At 47.6% G+C, this 19,331-nt stretch overlaps 2 protein-coding genes across 5 annotated transcripts in view; one reads left to right on the top strand and one right to left on the bottom strand.

Annotated features, from left to right (window-relative positions):
- YPEL5 (yippee like 5) overlaps positions 1-771 on the bottom strand; it is a 12,611-nt gene extending 11,840 nt beyond the window's left edge. For 3 of the 4 annotated variants that reach the window (XM_041489347.1, XM_041489346.1, XM_041489350.1), the window contains exon 1: positions 635-771. The gene's annotated coding sequence lies outside the window, so the exon portion shown is untranslated. The remainder of the gene's footprint in view (positions 1-634) is intronic. The other variant, XM_041489349.1, reaches the window with a different exon arrangement.
- The window catches only part of LOC121365315 (translation initiation factor IF-2-like), a 3,663-nt gene extending 2,737 nt beyond the window's left edge, over positions 1-926 (top strand). The window contains exon 2 of the mRNA XM_041489409.1: positions 5-926. Coding sequence (XP_041345343.1) covers positions 5-926 — 922 coding nt within the window. The remainder of the gene's footprint in view (positions 1-4) is intronic.
- The last annotated feature ends 18,405 nt before the right edge of the window (positions 927-19,331 follow it).

The raw sequence follows: 19,331 nt of genomic DNA, 5'->3' as shown, positions 1-19,331 counted from the left end.
CCCGCGCGCCGTCACGGGGGCGCGCGCAGCCAACCGGGGCCGGCCCGGCTCGTCCCGTCCCCCCCCCGCCGCCGCCGGGCGCTGCCGGGAGAGCAGGAGCCCTGACAACAAACAGCAGGAAACAGCTGACGGGGAGGCACCGCCGCCGCCTCCGCCGCACCGAGGGGCCGTGCCCGGGGCCCACCGCCGCCCCCCATCCTCGAGCCGCCCCCGCTCCCGCACCGGGCCCGGCCCCGCGCCCACCCGCCCGGGGCTCCGCACAAGAACCGGCCCGAAAAGTTGCCCAGTGCCGGGCCGGGGGAGGAAGTTGTGTCGGCGGCGACGGGGAGGGGGTGCTCAGTGCCGGCCCCCGCCGGGCAGGCTGGGCGGCGCTGGGAGACGCTGACGGAGAAGGGGACGCGGTGGGGAAGGCCGGTGCTTTGTGGCGTCGCCGGGTAACGCACCGGGTCACGCACCGGGTCAGGCAGGGCCGACCACTGCCCCTTTCCGCGCCCGTCGCCGGACCGGAGCTCGCCCGGGGCTCTGCCGCGGCCCGACAGACACAGCGCCGCGGCGCGGCGGTCGCCACCTCCCCCCCCCAGCCGCCCTGGCCTCCCCTGGTAGCGCGGGGCGAGCGCGGCCCCCGCCCGGTTACCTGGCTGCGGGGAACAGCTGCGGCGGCGGCGGCTCCGTGCCCGGTGTCTCCCCCGCCCTCCACGGCCCCGGCGCTCCGGCTCGGCCGCGCGGCTCCGCCCCGCCGTGGCCCCGCCCTCTGTCAATCAGCGCGGCGAGGCCCCGCCCCCGGTCCAGCCCATTCACTGCCGCGGAGGCCCCGCCCCTGCCGCCTCGCGCTCCGCCCCGCCCCGGGTCGCCTCACGGCCGCGCTCGGCGGGGCGCGCCGGGTCACGGAGTCACGGAATTACAGAATGGCAGAATTACAGTTATAGAATTACGGAATCACAGAATCATCGAATCATCAAGGCTGGAAGAGAACTGTAATGTCATTTACTCTGATCGTCCACCTAGCACTACCACGGTAACCCCTAAATCACTACACCACACCACCCAACACCATGTCCAGAAACCTCTTGAACACCTTCAGGCATGGTGACCTCCCTGGACAACCTATTGCAATTCCTCACCACCCTAACAATGACAATCCGCTTAAGTGACAATCAGTTTAAGGCCATTTTCTCTGGCGCTGTCGCTGCAGACAGGTCGGAGCGGAGCAGCCCCCACCTCCCTGCAGCACCCTCTCAGGTAACTGCAGAGCAGCGGGCTCTCCTCCACGCTGAACAGCCGCAGCTCCCTCGGCCATTGCTCACAAGATGTGTTTTCTAGACCCTTCGTGAGCCTTGTTGCCCTTTGCTGGCCACACTCCAGCACCTCAATGTCCCTTTAATGTGAGAGGCTCAGAGCTGAGCACAGTACTCCCGCCAGTGCTGAGGACAGGGGCCAGGGCAGTGCTCAGCGCTGCAGCCCAGCTTTTGGGGGGCTGGAGCAGGGCCAGAGCTGGAGATGGAGCCAGGCCTGGAGCCGGTGTCAGAGCCAAAGCTGGAGCCTTGAGGCAGCGCTAAGCCCTTCCCCACCTGCCAAGTTCCATTTCCCAGGCACCTGTCAGCTGCTGCCCTGAGCCTGGTGCCTTCCACTCCCCCTCTACCAGCCTCCTAGACCCCCTTGCTTCCCTCACAGCCTGGCAGAAATTCCCACTCCTAGGGGAGCTGAATGCCAGAGCCACCCAACACCTCCCTGCACCCCTAGAGCATATTGCCATGGTCCTGGCTGGGAGGAAGGGGAGTCCTGTCCCCAGGCACCTGCATTCTCAGGGATTTGGACTTCCCTGCCTGTGAGCCTCACCACACTATGGGGCCCTTTGAGGGTTGGAGGTGTAGAAAGACACAGAGATGGATTTTGGTGACATCCCCCCTCAGTGACTCATGCTGCTTGCAGACTTTCAGACCATTCACATTGAAATCTTTGTGGGATACCTTAAACACTGCCCACTGTGGAGATGAAACATCAGAGAAGAATGAGGTGAAGTGTGGCCCTTCTTAACATTTGTTTGCAAGAGCTATCAGTTCCCTGCCAGTTTTAAGTGCTCACAGACTGCCTCCTTGGCAAATAGTGGTCTTGGACAAAACACAATGAAAAAAGTCCTTTTGAGTTGTTGGTTATGAAAAAGAGATGCAAAAAGGTGTTGTTTTCCTTCTATGGGTAAGCCATGCCATTTTAAGGATGTCTGTTCTGGAGAAAGTATTTTCATTCCCGGGTCTATCCATGTGGTATCACCAGAGGAGCTGCAGTAATGGCAGGAAGGAATGAGTCAGCAGGATTCTTTTGTCATTTCACACCGAGGCAGAGGGGCATCTATCTGTGAATATGCAGCACAGAAAACCTGCTTACACACCCAGCTGTTCTTCAGCCTGTGTCTTCTGCATGGATTCTTTTATAAAAAGAAATTATGAGGTAGAAGAGAATACAACAGCCTGTGTGAGGGTAGACAGTCAGTGACAGGTCAACATCAATGTGCTAAGAGCTGCTGTTTGCTTTGGACAGACCTGCAGAAAATCAGATCTCTTCAGTATGGTCAGCTCTGGCCTGATCCTGAGCAGAGCTGAGCATTGACATTTCTCACTGGCCTCTCATCAGCCTCTCTTTAGATCATGGAAAGGGAGTGAAAGATGTTAGAGCAGTCCATCAGACAGCAATCACCGCTTGGTTAATGGCACAGGGACAGCAGAAGTACTGAGAATATTAGAAGGAAGCCATAAAGCCGTGCCTGGGGTCCCATTTACCACCAACAAATGGAGGAAATAACCGATCCAACATGCCCCCTCTGTTAACAGGCTGACCTGATCTGCTGCTGATCCTCACTGGGTAACCGCGAGCTGTGTCCCTTGTGGGTCTGCTGCATCTTGTCAGAGGAGCCATGCAAAGGTCCATGTCTTACTCATCTCTGCACAGCTCCCGTGGAGATCACTGCAAACAAAGCCAAAACACAGCAGAGAGTCAAAGCTTTAGCCAGCACTGGTGACTGGGTCTTATCTGGGGCCTGTGAGTTCACTGCTCAGCTCTGCTGCTGAGGCACCCACACATCCCAGGGCAAGCTGGTTCTTCCTGCCTCATTTTCCCTCTGTACAAGGGGCAGAGTGATGCTCCCTGCCTTACTGGGAGGTTGCAGGTTTGCTTAAGTACCCTTCTCCAGTCTGGGCATATGGAGGGGTTGTATGTCTGAATATTGCAATCATCACAATAATATTACCAGGAAAACGAAGCAGGGCCCAAACCTATGAATAGAATTAAACTCTCAGCAATAAGAAGGGTAGCTGTACCAATCAGAGAGAAACCAAACTGACCATGAGACAAGCAGAGAATGGATTAGCCTGTGCTTGACAGATGGTGCCAGGGACTGATGTTTTTATTTCCCTCGCAGAGGAGCTTAGAGGAAAGGGGGGTAGGGGAGGGTGAGGTAGGGCACGTTTAATAGAACAAAGCAGCAGGCTGTAGCAGCTCTGCTGAAAAATGCTAAAAATACCAAAAGCAATTTCCAATTAGCTTGTAAGGGACATGCTACGTGTCAGCTACAGGGTGAAAAACAGGAACGGCAGTATTGTACCACATGGCACTTTTAATTTTCAAAGCAGCCTGAAAACATTAATTAATTCTCCTCTGACATAGGGAAATGCAGTGCAGTCAGCAGTTTGCTCCTTTACTTCTTATGCCAGGTTTTGGGAAGACCCTGGGCCTTTTCCACAGCTGATTGATATCAAAAAAGCTCAGATTACTCTGGAGGAGCCAGACTTCTCTGCAGCACTACTGAGCAAAAAAGGCTATGTTAGGTCTGGAACTTCATGAACCAGAGAAAAGGAAGATGCCCAACAGCCTTAGTAAGACCCACCTTTAATATTTGCCCCATCTAAAGCCATTTCTCAGTGCTATGAGCAACTCTCTAGGAAGCATTTCAGAGATAATTGGCTAGCTGAGGAATTAATCACAATCTCAGACAGAACTGTGTAGTGAAACTCAACCACCAACATATCAATCTAATTAAAACCTGTGACAAAACTTCAGTGGAATTCAGCAGGACCTGGGTACATCCCACTGAATGAGTGTCAGGGCTTGGAGACTGTTGTGCATATCTTCTCCCTTTAAAAAGAAAAACTTACAGCTCAGTAGTTTTTGTTCCTGCTTCTTCTCCAGAACCACTAATAATCTTTTGGTATGCTTGTGGATTTCTGTATGGCAAAGTTAAGCCTACCAAACCAGGCATGCCTGAGGTGGGACAATGATGCAGTGGGATTTTCCATTGCTGTTCCTTCCGTGCCCAGGATTTCTGTCAGCAGAGAGGAGGCAGCTGAAATACAGAGCCAGGCTTACAGGCTGTGATCTCTCTGGGAGACAGCGTGACTCCTCACTGCCCCCTCTGTGCCTTCTCAGCTTTGCCTCGCATCAAAGGCTGGGTTCATCCCACGAGCTGCTCTTGTTATTTGGCTGTGGCTACTGATAGCCTGTGTTTTTCAGAGGAGATGGTACAGCCTGCAGCTTCATTCTCATAAGGTAAGCCTACTGACACACACAAAAAAGTAATTGTCTTCCACTTGATATCACAAGCAGACACTTAGTGTTTTTGCTCACCTGAAAGCTTGACACAGGCACAAGTCCTACTTAAAGATACTTTTTCAGAGGGTTGTATTTTTTTGCCAGGGGAAATTATTTCTACAGTTAATCTCAGTGTCAAAAGATGAAGGTCAGTGATGAAGCAGTCCCTCCACACGTTCTCCACAATGACAGAGCTGGTCTCATTACCTGTCACCATACCTAGTAGCTGTTGGCCAGATTTTAAAAGGTGTTTAAATGTAAAACCCCAAAAGACCCAGGAGCCATATCAGAGAAAGTATTTAATGCCTGAAGAGGGACTTTGAATGTCCATGCCATTATTAAGACATCAGGAATGGAGCCAGTAATCAGGCCTGGTGCCAGGGAATGCAGAACGGTGTCCTGCAGAAACCAGGAGCCATCGCTGTGCACAGGACAGTTCAGGGAGGCCAGCAGGCAGACACAGAGACCCTGGGGCCAGGCACTGTTGCAGTGAGTCTCACTGCCATGCCCTAGCAAAGAAAGCAAAGTTGCTAAGTAGGGTGGGTGGTGACACAAACATATCACAGTGGGGCGAGGATCTTGCAGGGTTTTTCATTGCTGAGCCTTCTTTTTTTGGTCCTCCACAGTGAAGGACAGTTACTGAAAAAAGGAGACCTTTCAGGTTTAAGTCTGAAAGTCCTGTCTCACAAATCCTGTCCAGTGGTAATGCTCTGCAAGATCACACATGTTATCACTTTCCTTCGGGGGAGATTTTGTCAGGTGTCCAACTCATGGATGACAACCATCTGATTATGCCACTTCCTCCACACAAAGGCTTGGTTTGATGCACGTGTGTTAGAGCAGAGAGAAGATGCTGTGGGGTGGTGCCCCAGTGACCCAGCTGATGCAATGAGCCAGCTGCCAACTCCTCTGTGTTTTATAGGAGGTGATTTCAAGGGAGCTTGTATCCTCAGCTGAGAAGGTAAAGCTGAAACCGTTCCCTTGGCACAGAAAAGCATCACAGCAGCTGTCTACCAGGAGATAAACAGTTTGGGGGAGAGCAGCTACTCCAACGCACGTGGACTTCATCAGACAGTCTGGGCTGTCCCTATTGTTTGTGAGCACTGGGTGAGAACAAAGACAGATTGGGCTAGAAAGGGCCCCATGCAGAGACATTCAGAGCCTGTACAGAACAGGACACTTTAATGTCTGCACTGGATTGCTGGGGGTTTTTATATAATCAGAGGAATCTACTAACTTGGGAATATATAAATGTACACACACCTGAGGCCCAGATGAATTCCCATAACTGTTTCATTTTTGGTTGCATTCACCAAGAGATGAAAGTGGTTTGTTACAATTGTCACATCACAGACTGGGGAGTGAGAAGAAATCTTTGCAGTATTGTCAGTCTTTTCCATTGGCTGTTCCTGGAGCTCTGGGTGGAGTTTCCCAACCTCAGTCAACATAGCATTTCCTCAAAGGTCTTGAAGCTGATTCAGTGTTGCCTTCAGTCTTTTAACAGTACCACCCCCTGCTTAGGAGGCACACTTCTGAGTGTCAAAGGTGAGCCTGTGTAAAGGAAAACAGCCAGCCACACTCTAGGCGTAATACTTTCTTTTGTTCACAGATATCTACCCAAAGACATTTATCAAAGGTGCTAAATTCAGAGGGAGCAGAGTGGAAAAGGCAAGCAGAGCCTGGGGGAAGAAACAGGTGGCCCACATAAAAAGGGGAGACAGGAGATGCAAGGGAAGGGGACAGGACCTGGAAACCTACCCAATAAACAGCTACATCCATACCACTGAAATGGTTGGGTAGAGACTTGTTTTGTGATCCTTTTGACACCCTAATAATACTTGGTCATTGTTAAACAGTCAAACAGTGAAGGTACAATGCACGGGAGACCAGGAGGAGAGCTCAGCAGATGTGTGTCCACGTTTAACACCAGTCTTCAGGATGGAGAAACCTTGAGGAGGGAGACTTCACACCTGGTTTCTATCCAGCAGCCCTGACATGTGGGTGGCACCACTCCCTGCAGGGACTGTGTGTCTCAGCAAGCGAAGCTTGTGAGAGGAGCCTGCACCTGAGGAAACAGAAAACGCCCAGCTCCCCTTCTGCAAGTGCTTCAGAGGTCTGCCAGGGGGCTGTCCCTCGGAGCCCAGCTGCACAGCTGAGTAAACACTAACGTGTTTGCCTCTGGGACAGCCTAAGAGAGATGATCCATGGTTTATTCCAGGGCATTCCTGAAACCTCGACAGAAGTGAGAAAGGATTTATTTCCTTCCCAGGTACAATAGTAACAAAGAGGAGGAAGCTCTCTGCAGACCTTACATCAGAACACACAGAAAGATGTTCAAGCAGTCTGCTGAGTAAGCAATGTAGTTCTTGCTGCAGAGATAAAAATTAGGAGTACAAGAGAGTAGAAGCAAATGATCTGAAGCCCCTTGTCCTGTCAGAGGGGGACTGGCAGGGTTAGGCCAGGAGCACAAGGAAAAGAGTCTTCCATTTGTTTGCTTTCCAGGCTCCATTTTGGATGAGATCCCAAAGGAAGGGTGCTTGAGGGTTTTCATGTGGCCAGTTGCTTATATGATGAGTAACATAATTATTCAGCACATGTGACTGGCCTTGCTCAGGGCAGGCTCTGAGTTACTCTAGCAAGAGACTTTTAGTAAAGGCAGCTTGAGTCACTCATAAGCCAGTGAAACAGGTGAGAACAAGAAGAATAAGAATTACTACAGATTTAAAATCAGGTGGACTCACAAAGCTGTATCACAGGACTCATGTAAGCAACCCACAATGTGCCTGATTCAGTTTTCCCATTTCACTGGGACTCCACATGCAGATTGCTCACATGTGACAGAGGTGAGCAAGGTCCCTTCCTAGGTTTGCAGGATGTGATGTGGGGGGGATATTTGCCTTCACACAGGATTATGCATCAACAGCTGCAACACAGGCAGGCAACAGGGCATCAACAGTGCAGGGAGCTGAGCTGCAGCAGTGACCACTTGATATGGGACCTGTACACTCCATCACAGGATGGAGGGTATGGCTGGCTATGTCCTTGAAAGAAGAAGTCTTTAGGGGAAGAGATGGATACTCCATGCATTCTGAGGGGGCAGAAAGCAGGAAGAAAGCAGAAAAGCACTCCAGTAACTTGCCAATAAAGCATGGAAGAGTATTTCATCATACTGTTGTTGCATCATTATTAGTCAAGCTTCTAGGAATCTGCTAATGTGACAGCTATTTATTATTATTACAGTGTTCAGACAGATTTCCAAAAGGCATCATGTAGGTGCCTGACTCCATTTCAGAGAGACTTAGGCAATAGGGACTTAGCTCATAGTGCAGCCTCAGCCTGGAATGTGGGAGGCTGCATGGAGGGATCAGCCCTTCATGAGCCTCTAAACAGCAAAAAACAAATGGACTTTCACAGGTACCCTATTAAAATCTAGACCAATCAGGTCTGGAAAGAGTTGTTAGACTGAACTAATTAACCACTCTTAGCCCTTGAAAGCCACATGGTGGAAAACAGCTTCTGGAGTATTTGCCAGGGCACAGCAATGGCCTGATGTTCCAAGAGGGCAGCAGCTGGAGGCAGAGCCAGCACAGCAGGGCTCTCAGGGATCTCATGGTCCCACAAGAGCTAAACACAGCTGCTGCTGAGGCCAGACAGTGCAATTAAGGCCTTTACGTGCCCTCACAGCCGTGACTATATTTTAGAGGTAAAATCGCACAAGGAAGTGGATCACAGGAACAGATTCATTTGAATTCCTTGCAGTACAGCACTTACATTGGAATTTCCTAATTCTGTTTTTTCAAAAACTCAGCTATTATCATTTAGTGTGACTTTTCTCCACGGAAATGTACTGACTGACCTCAGTCTGGTGGAATCTCAGGCTCAAATCTGATCGGTTAGCAAGAGAAACACTGATCTCATTCCAATCCCTTGCAGATTTTTGCCCAAAAAATCATGCAGACACTTGGCAGCTTCTAACTCACTTTGGGAAGATCCAATTTTAGATAGTTGAGAACAAACTAATTCAAGAAGAAGCACATCACAAGGACTGGGATGCTTTTAAACATGATACTCAATTGACCTGTGATTTCCTCTTTTCCTGTCCCCCAGTGTCAACTTAGTAGTGATCTCACAGAGCCCTGCCATGCTTCTCCTCCCTGGACAGATAAAATCTGGTAGTCAAACCAGCTGGGCATTTTGGCTTTGTCTGGGGGTTGGTGTTTTTTTCCTCCCTTGCTACCTAAAGCTGAGAAGCAGCCTCAGAGCTCACAGAATGCAGTGTGACTGCCTGTGGGCAAAGGGAGCTGGTTTCTCCCGGGTCGAGTAAGTCACAAGCAAATGTGTTTCTGTTTGGAATACTTGTTGTGGGTAGCTCCCAAAGGAATTGAACAATGCAGTACTCCTTCCCCCCAAAATAGTGAGCAAACAAGATAAATCCAGTGACACTTACACTTGAAAGAATAGAAGCTGATTAAACACAAGGAACAGCTCAGAACTAAGGGCAGGAAAGCAAAATGACACAGCCAAGAAATGGATTAAAGAAATAAATCGGTCGAATCAGCTTGAAACACCAGGAGAAGCTTTTTTTCCCCTGGCAAATTCACTTGAGCAACTGATCAGTAACTGAAAGGAGAGCTGAACCATGTGCCAGGCAGGTGAGTTTTCTGTGGTTGTTAATTATCCCCGGCTTCTGCAGGCGCTGTTAGTGGCTATTGATAGCGTGTGACACACCACTCCTGCCCACATCCCTAACTTCGGGGACAGTGATGCACACATGAGCCACGTTAGGTTGCCACACAGCCCTCCACGGGCAGCCCACATAGTGGCATCTTTGCTGGCTCACTGTCACTAATCCTTGTCGTTTTCTGCTGCAAAAGGAGCGCGGTGGCTCTCGGGGCAGGGGGTGGCTGTCCGTGTGCAGTGACTCACTGCGCCGCCCTGCCCGCCCTTTCCCGGTGCGCAAACACAATCGGGACAGAACAAGAGATGGCTGTTAAATGATCGATTTGAGTTAATCAAGACTTCATTAATCGCGGGTTTTTATCTTGCATGACCTGGGAGATTTTCTTTTGTGCAGCATAGCTCTGTCTGCAATTGACTCATCCCACCTGAGGGCAGATGATACTTAGCCCTGTCCTAGCTATTGAATTACTGCTCTGCAGTTTGTTTGTTTAATGAGTTCCCCGGTTCTTTGGCCCAAACCCACAATCTGATCGTTCATTTGCATGTAGGCAGGGGCAAGCTCCAGCTCGGAATCAGCTGTTCAACACAACATTCTAAATAATGCCTTGACAAAGCTGAGAAACATAAAGTAAATTGGAACCCAGAGATATTTATCTTGTCACCACTGCGTAAAGTAAGCAAACTGAGCAAACAGTCAGCTGAAATAACTGTGTGTAGAAACCACTTTAAAAAAGCCTGAGGTGCTTTGTTAAGGCAGGAGACCACCTTACAAATGAGACTTTTTATGCATATCAAAGTGCAATACCATAACTCAATGGTTTTCTTGCCTTAAGCAAATCAGCATTTGGGACTTTTCTGACACGCTGTTTGTCCTTCCTGTGCACGGCTTGATTCACCATTGCTTTGCTTTTTGTGGAGTCATTTAAGCCTGGGCTAAGTTATGTGATCCCTCCTCTCTGGGAGAGTGTTGTAGAATTATAAATACTCAACATGAGACAGGACAGTTTATAAATCAGTTTTTGGCTCATGACACCAGCTCTCAAACTGAGAGCCACAGCATCGAGGAATTTTTTCCTACCAGCTGAGCAGCACTCAATTTTCCAACTAATACTGGTGTTTTTCCTCCTTTCTAGAAATCAGCCTACGTCAAGTGGAAAGGCAAATATAGGAAATAATTTCCTGACATTGCTCTCCTGGTAGTTTTTTGTATAACTGTTGGACCTGTAGCAAGACTGAGCTGTGGCTTGGGAGGGAAGGAGAGGCCACCTGTGCGATGGTGAACAGGAGAGGAGGTCCACACATGGCACTCAAATGAGTCAATGCCAAGAAAAAGGCTGGCAAAATGCAAAGACTTTGCTGTTAGTCCTACAAGCAAATCACCTTTAGTGCTCTGTGTGATGGTGGAAACACATCTCAACTGTTTTTTTCTATACAAAATTATGTTTTAAAGTAGAAGGGAGGTAAAGGAATTGGTTACATCCAGGCAAAGAAGTCAGGCATAAACAGCCCTTCAAAGTACAGAAGCAGCATGCACAGAGATGTGGTGAATAGGTGCGGGTTCCTTCTCCTGTGCCCTGTTCTTGCTGTGACTGCAGGCTCTGGGGACCTACCCTGCACACACTGCATGCTGCCTTACACTCCCTAAGGCATCAAGGAAATCAATTGCAAGCTTTGTTCACAGACATTTTCCATATCTTTCCTATTTTAAGCCTTGCTCCTGCCCTCTGAGGTCCCTCTGGGACCTGGGAGCTGAAAGGGAAACATACCAGGCTGAGGTTGTGAATACTCCTGGATGTAGCCTTTAGAGCAGTTTGGATGCTTGAGAGAAAGGAGTTAATCTGTTCCCAGCTGGGACCAGTCTTCAGGCAGGGATTTGCAAGGCAGTAGGGGCTGTACCAGATGTGAGGGCAGTGATTAACTCCCTGCCTGGATCACTGAGGAGCTGTGCATAATTGGCACTTTATTTTAGCAGCTTTTAGGATCCAGTCTATAATTAAGAGTTTAGATTAAATTCACCCTGATTTGAAAGAGAGAAGCTGAGAAAACAGGGATTGTCTGGGACCATAATGGCCTGGGTTTTATCCCTTCTTGAAGGGGAGGGAAGAAAAGCTTTAGGAATCCAGCCATTTCTGTCACAGAGTTACTCTGATTTTGTTAGAGTCAAACAGAAGCTTTTACTACTTAAGACAGTGTGAATTCTCATAAGTGCTTATTTTTAAAAGGAATGATTCATAGATACTTATTTTTATTCAAAGATTAATTGTTTTCTGGGGGATTTAAATCTTTCTTGACAGTGTTTGTAACTTGACATGCCACAAAGCAGGGCTGTCACATAGCAATTGGAAGATAATGCTGACGAGAAACTGGCTATTCTCGTTGGGCTGTCTGGATGGGAAGGAGCTGCAGACAGTGAACAAATAGAGCCACGTGAAACACTGCTAGAAGCAACCTCCAGAGGTCACCTCTGTTGCTAGGCAGGATTTGCTAACACAAGCAAGGAAAGGAAAATTAACCTCAGAAAATAATTTCTGCTTTAATAATTCAGGCTGGTACTGACACTTAGGAATGGATTTGATCTTTAGATGCAGATTTTTATAGTAAATGTAACCTTCCCCCTTAATTCCCCCCCCTCCCCCCCCATCCCAGTTCACTTTGACTGGGGAATGATTCTCAGCCCAAGCTCATGATTGATTTTGTCTGGAGTTGACATCTCTCCTGGTGGCCCCCATCATGATCCCACCAGTGGAATTAAATCACCTGGAAAATTTGGGCCAGGAGCCTTGTGTGGACAGCTCTCTTGGGGAGGACAACACTTTTAAATTAACTGGCAGAAACCATCGGTGGGGAATGATTGCCAGTTCCATCTGAGGGGAGCAATCCCAGCTGCAGGCTGTAATTCCTGTTACCTGTACAGTGGGAAAATCTCCCAGCATTAGCCCTTTTTTCCTCTCAGAGGAGCTAAAAATATGCTCTTTGAAAACAGAGTAATACTGGTTTGAAATGGGAGAGGGAAGAAGCAGAGATATCTGGGACCTATGTGGAGGGCATGCTGACAAATTTCCAAAGTGTTTTCAGGGACAGCAGTTCACAGGCAGTATTGGGTTCTGAAAATCATTGTCATCTGTCCCACAGCTAATTATGTGAGTGGATTAGTCACTGCTGGCTTTGGCAGGGCTTTTCATTTGATTTCCAAAAAGAGGCTGCAATCTTCAGTCCCATCTCTCCTGCTTGTGGCACACTGGCCAAGGAAAGGTCCATGAGGACAACACAGCACTTGACTAGGCAAGGGAGAGGAAGAATATTGAGTGGCATTTTGGGGGGCAAAAGGAGAGCTCTGTTCATGTTAGCCTTGGACTTTTGATTTAGTTTAGTTTTTCTCTTTTGTTTATTATTATTATTATTATTACTATTCTATACAGTGAAAAGCTCCTGGAATCAAGTTAAGAGGTGAAAATATGGACTTTCTTGGAAAAAAGTGCAAAACACTTCCAGCTTTTTGAGTTATAGAGTCCTGATATCAAATCAAGGTGGCTTGCATTGGGCTTATGAGGTGGATGCTACACTGCCAGCTCAAACCTTCCTGCTGCAGAGCAGGACTGGTGCCTGCCCAGCAGGAAAACATGGGGCTGCCAACTTGAGCCAGCTGCACCAAGGCCAGCTGAGCTGTCTCACCAGCCAGGCAGCCTGGGCAGTGGGGTTTGGTAACCTCCTCAGTCATGCTGGTGAAAATCTTCTCAACTCAAGGCTCACCTTCCAGTGGGAAGCTTGAAGCATCAGCAGCAGCAGCAATATCTGAGGAAGAGGGCTTGGAGTCTGGAAGTTTCTGGTCATAAAGCCTGGGAGACCCTGAAGAAGTCAGGTATTCAGATATGAATGTGGTGGCTCTCCTTCACACTTCCAGCAGATGTTTATCCAAATGCCATCAACTGCTGTTTGCAAAGGGATTAAAGAGTGCAGGAGTCACTGAGGTATCTCTTACCTAGATCTGGGTTTAGCCATTTCAAGTGTAATTGCAGTTTCTGCCTTAAACTGCTCTTGGTTACCTACTTAGTTGTTCATGCTTCCACTTTTCTGAAGGATCTTCAGGTCCTCCAAATGCAATGAAGAACACTGGCACATTTAATCACGGTTGATTCTCTGAAGAAAGCACTGGGAAACAGCATTTAGAGACAAGAGCTGAGCATGCTGCATTTGCCAACCATATGCTGGGATATTTTTTTTCCTACTGGGCTCCACCAGTAGCTTGTATTTACAGGGGTAGAATTGGAAACAACACAGATTGGGAGTAAACAGCATTCAAAAATCATGTTGAGATTTAGCATCCTTTATTTCAGAGAAGGAAGTAAAAAGAAGGAAAAAACAGAAAACGAGGTAAGGGCAGATCACACCAGAGGCTGCTGGGTAAAGGACAGTTCTCACTGGCACTCCAGAAAAGAGGAGTTAAAAGGCGTGATTTGAAGGAGGGTAATTTGCAGTTATTTATAGGGAAGATGAAATGATGATGGCTGTAAGAAGGAAGCACCCCATGGAACTGGCTGGTTTCCAAATCCCACCATCAGGTGACTTCTGATGAATAATATAGGCCAGGGTTATGCCAAATTTGCATTGCTTCCATTTGCACAGAGGGGAGAAAGAATGGACCAAGCTGCCTTATCCCTTTAGCAGGACACAGCTGTTCTGATGAATCTCTCACTCCTCCACACAGGTTCCTCACCCCCTCTGGGCCCATGAAACCTGTTCTGTCCCAGACTGCAAAGCAGCTGTGCTGGGGACAGGAAGGCCTACAAACATTGCAGGACAAGTATGAAATAAATGGGCAGGAGATCTTTCTCCTTTTTAATGCCTTTATTAAAAAGAATCAGCTCAGGTGGGGAGAAATCAACGGGTTGCGCCCACACCACAGTCGCTCCCAGGGGTGGCACGAAGGAGGAGGGTGATGCAGCTTTGTCCGCTGGTCTGAAGGCAGAGCTGGGGATTCCATCCTCACGAGAGATTAGGAGATTCTGCCTTTTCGGTCCAACACCTCAGGTCCTCTCTCTAGTCAACATCCTTTCAGGTTAGGGTGAGAAGCAAAAAGGATCCAAGCAGGCACTGGACTACACTCTCATCCTTAGACATCACCTAGGTCCCCTAATTCTATGTTGGCTCGTTGTTTTTAGGGGTTTTCCTGGAAAACTGTAAAATTTGGTGCAATGCATTTCTCATCTGCATACTAGCTCTGATGCCATTCCCATTCTCCTGGTACTGAAGGGTCCCAGTGTCCTCCCTGGCAAGCATCAGGGGGACAATGGCTAATCACCAACCATTAACAGGTAATTGAAGAAGAACTCTTAACAATGAACCTAACTTAACAGCAACTGGTCCAACTTGTTTTAACTCTGCAACCTTAAAAAAAATAGATAAATTTTGTTCATAACAAAGTACAGCCAGGATAGTGCTTACAGTGAACCAGAAAAGGAGCTGTGTTGAAGGACCCTCTTAAGACCTGAATTCCATGGTGTAACACAAGTTGTGCAGAAATGCACAGCTCTTAAACCTAAGTTTTTTTTGAAGGGGAGGCCCATTAACTGGCTCCAAAATGTGCTCCCTGCTTGCCTTGACTGCCTCTCTCTTCCAGCATCTACCACCTGCAGAAAGACCCCTCATCCCTTTCCTCTCCCACAGAGCCCACTTCACCTTACAAGCTGCTGTGCACTGGGGACTCTGTCTGCATACAGTCCTTTTTCTTACTGACCAACAAGCTCTGCTCTAAAGGCCAGATTCTGTTGATGAATCTCCATGGGACTGACAGGAGCCCGCACACTGAGGGAAGCCCAAGCTGCTTTGGGTCAATGAGATATTAATTTAGATTCTGCTCCTCAATATATTTTGCTGTCATAGCTAAGAGTGGTGGCTATGGCAATATTTCATAGGGCTTCCATGGCTTTGTAGCCAGGAGAGACAAGAGGCTGTAGCAAAAGCAGTTGCTGTGCACATGTGAGGCTGTATTTGTCATTCTAAACCAAGAAGGACATTTTAGCCTGGCTTTCTAAAGAAACAAAGCTTATGCTTTCATGCTGCTTTTCCATCTGTTTCCCCTCTGATTGTTCTTCATCAAATCTGGAGCCCATTGGCCAGTGTCAGCCAAATTTGACCATGGAACAGTGTGCACTTCCCTCTGTGGAGAGATGGGTGGCTTGATGCAGGAGAAGGCAGGGATAGCCCATCTCTCTCATTGGGAATGACCACAGCCAACTGGACCGGAGCGCCGGCTTGGCCTGTCAGCCCACGCTTGGCTCTGGCTCCACCACAGCTTGTGCCCAACCACGCAGGCTGGGTAAGACCTTGGCTACCTCGGCTAGTAACTGTGCCTGCTGGGGAGAATTTCCTCCCTGACCATTGTGCTAATCAGCTTAACCCTGCAAGATGTCATCTGATAAACTTGGGCTCTCTAAGAAAATAACTCGTAGTTATTTTGTGTTTGTGTGATTCATCCCTGATAGGAGATGATATATTATTAAATGCCTAATTTTCTCAAGAATTTGTATTTTGACCTGCCAATATTTTGAGGAAACCCTTTGAGGGATGTCTTTTTGCAGAGCAATCACAAGTGTTACTGTAAACACATGCCCCTATCAGTGCCTCTGTCTGACCTCGCACCATCAGATAAGCAGGCTTAGCCTTCATATGTCTGTAGGGATTACTTTATATCTGTCCATAGCGGTGACAGGGATAAAGTGATATTTTCTGCAAATACAGTTTAGCCTTTAGGAAGTCACTGCTTACTCATGTGTTAACCTCAGCTCTGAGCAGGTGACCAAAGGCAGGCAGACTGCAGCTTGCCTGAGCTATAAATAAAGAGGAGCCTGCAGCTACAGCTGCCTGTACTCTGCTGCAGGTAAATATTTGTCCATGGAAGCTCAGTGAGAGCAGCTTGCATTTGATTGGCTGACCACAAATCCCCACAGGAGACTGCAATAAAAATGATTTGGTGGCATCAGGTGCCACAAGGTATTAAGACTCCCAGGAAAAAAATAATAGTTCAGTTCATTATCTCAGTGACAGGCTGTTGACACAGAAAAGCAGTATTTGATACCAGAGACTCAAATAATGAAGAGTCAGAAGCCAGCTCAGGAGACCTATCTCTTAGGCTAAGGCATATGTTCGGCAAAGATTCCACAGTCTTCCTAGTTAAACATAACATTTGTGATATATTTTCTTTCTAGCGGGTATTCCATTCTCATTCTCTGAGCTGCATCCTCCCTGAAGTGTATCCAGCCTCTGACTTTGATTACAACTGTCCAAGTTTTCAGGAGCTGTTTTCCTATGTCCCAGTGACTTTCCTGGGTTGTAAATTTGACGGCATCAATAATTTTGAATATCCTACTTTCCCAATACATTCAGAATGGAGATCACTCCTGATTCCAGCTTTGTAAAAAGCTGATCTCTGACATGCTAATGAAAAGCTATGGAGCAGAGAGGCTACAATGCAGGACAGTTTGAGAGAACTGCCCTTCCCAACTCCTTACAACACCCCTGGAGTTTTGTGTAGCCACAGCAGGTTGACTGATCTACTGCTCTTCGTCCCTACATGTCTCTGCTCCTTTGTGTTCCTGTGTGTGCTGATGAAAGCCAGCACAGAGGGTGTGCAGAGCCCCAGCTGGGGTAGAAACATCAGAGCACATCAAAAAGGCCACTCAGCAGAACAATCTGTTGGGGCACATTTGACAGAGAGTAGGGGCCACTTGGGTGACACTGCAAAAGCAGAGAGGGTAGAGAGCAGAGGAGGGAAAAAGGGGTCACCACACCACCCCAGCACCATCATCACCCCCTGCCACTGCTTTGCCAAACTCCTCTGTCAGCAGCACCAACCCCAAATGTCTTACCTTTGCCCCTTAAAGGCCTTTTGTGACCTCTTTCCATGCAGTTCAAGTGTCTCCATTTAGCAAAGCACAACACTCTCATTGATAAGGTGTTTTTTCCACACTGCACCAGGCAGCAAAGGAGCCCCTCTGTTTAAACACCATGACATCACCTTCAAGGTCATCCTATAAATTCCTTCCTAAAATTATTTGTCACAAGCTCTGTGGAAAATGCAGCGAGAATGAGACTGATGGCGTGCATTAAATACACTGCCAAGCACAGACCTCTGCTCTGACTCTTGACTTTGAGCATGGGAGCTTCTCTGTTGTGTTATACCTCACATTGGGCTTGGTTGCTGGCACATGGGCCACCTTTCTCTTTTATCTTTGCACAGTGGGCACCCCAGTACAAAGCTGGAGCCCTGAGCTGAGACACAGTTAATAAGCAAGTTGGTCACAGCAAAATGGAGAATAAGTATCAGTTGTTTTAAGGTCAGAACAGTCTTGAGGCTTTGTTAATATAATTTCAGTATTCTTCTTTATGAAAAAATCCTGTTTAACCAAGATGACCAGACTTTTCCCCTCTCTAATTTTAATGTGGTTTTATAAAGTGGATACACTTGGTGTGTCATCTGGAAACATTAACCAGGGAGGTTAAGAGGTGAGGCTGTTGGGTTTAAAGCATCCATTTAGTACATAGATAAATGAATTGACTAAGTGCTACCCCATTTGTCATAGGGCTATTATACCTGATTTTTTTTTTCTGGGCTAGTTCTAAGCTACTGGTTAATGGGGTAGAATTAGATTTTTACAGAACTCTGTGCAGATAATTTTCTTGGAAAACATTTTGAAGAGCCTGCCTGTCCAGAATATGAGAGGTGATGTTCCACTGCTGTCTGATGGATTGGTCCTCAAAAAGCAGGACTGCATCTGCAAGTGGTAGCCTGTGGCCCCTCCATTAAAGTTTCTGCACTAGCACAGGAGAGCTGTAATAAAGAGAAATGACATATTAATGTGGAAGTAAGTTCAAAGCCCTCAGATCTGAGCATCATGGGACATTAATGAAATTTAACATTTGATCTAGAGCAAGGCTACTTGGCCTGGGGAGCCTCAGGTCCAAAGTCATCACATCTTAAAATTCTGTGTGCTGACTGTTTAACTTGGGCTTACCTGTCCTCATGAGATTAATCCAAATAAAGAATAATACCAAGGTAACTTTCTCACAACAGGATCCCAGAGCAATGGAGAGTCATCTCAAACAATATAAATTCTAAGTGGTGTGAAACCTGGCTGGAAAAAACAGTGTCTGTTAAATTTAACAAAAGTTATCCTGCACCAGTGGAGACAGAAGTAGGGGCAGATTTTCCCCTATATTTTCCCTATATTTTCCATTAATATTTTCCTCTGAAAATCTCCCTGCCTTTCCCATATTCTAACATCTCAGTCAGGCTGAGGAAGGTACAGAGGGAAAGCTCTGGGACATTCCAGGGTTATGAGGTATTTAATCTGCAGGACACCCTTATCTGAAGTTGGTTGAGACAATTCAGACAGAAATAGGTCCCATCCTAACAGAGAGTAAAGGGAACAGAGGATGTTTTCTAGTGGATAATTGACAGGATTCCACAAAATCACCACCAAGGCATTACAGACAAGCTTTTTTTTTTTTTTTTTTAGCCCTAGCAGTGAGGCTGAAGGATGCATAAAACACAGAAGGGCTCTGCATAAGGTGAGGGGCAATTCTCTATACACTCAGCAGGGCTTTTTTGCCCCCACAAGAGGTCTAGAAGAGGGTAGTGTTATTCCTTCAGTACATATTTCCTTTGATGCTCTCTATTTTTATCAAGCAACAATGATCTCTTTTCACAGTGTATCCTTGACCTTACATATGTTCATTCCCAAGCTCTTCATATCATTCTGTTTTGCTCTTTACTCCTCCCTTGTTATACTTTCCTTAGCAAACAGAGTCTCATGATGCTCTCTGTGGCTGGGAGGAGCTCCCTTAGCACAACCCCAGATCTCACTTGCTGTTCTCTGTTAAAATCCTATTGAGGAAGCCCAAATGCCTGAAAAAAAGCTGTAGGTTGACTTGCTGCTCTCATGTTCACTTTTAGCCCCCAGCCATGCCGTGCTTGGTTTTTTTTCTCTGCCTTGAAAACTGTTTGGGAGCATCTTGGCCATTTTGCTCTGTGTGTCTCAGGCAGCTGAGAGGATTTGATACTCTTTTTGGCACCC

This window comes from Pyrgilauda ruficollis, unplaced genomic scaffold (genome assembly GCF_017590135.1).
Source record: "Pyrgilauda ruficollis isolate IOZ18807 unplaced genomic scaffold, ASM1759013v1 scaffold93, whole genome shotgun sequence".
In the NCBI taxonomy this organism is placed as follows: domain Eukaryota; kingdom Metazoa; phylum Chordata; class Aves; order Passeriformes; family Passeridae; genus Pyrgilauda; species Pyrgilauda ruficollis.
This window is presented reverse-complemented; position numbering and strand designations above follow the sequence as displayed.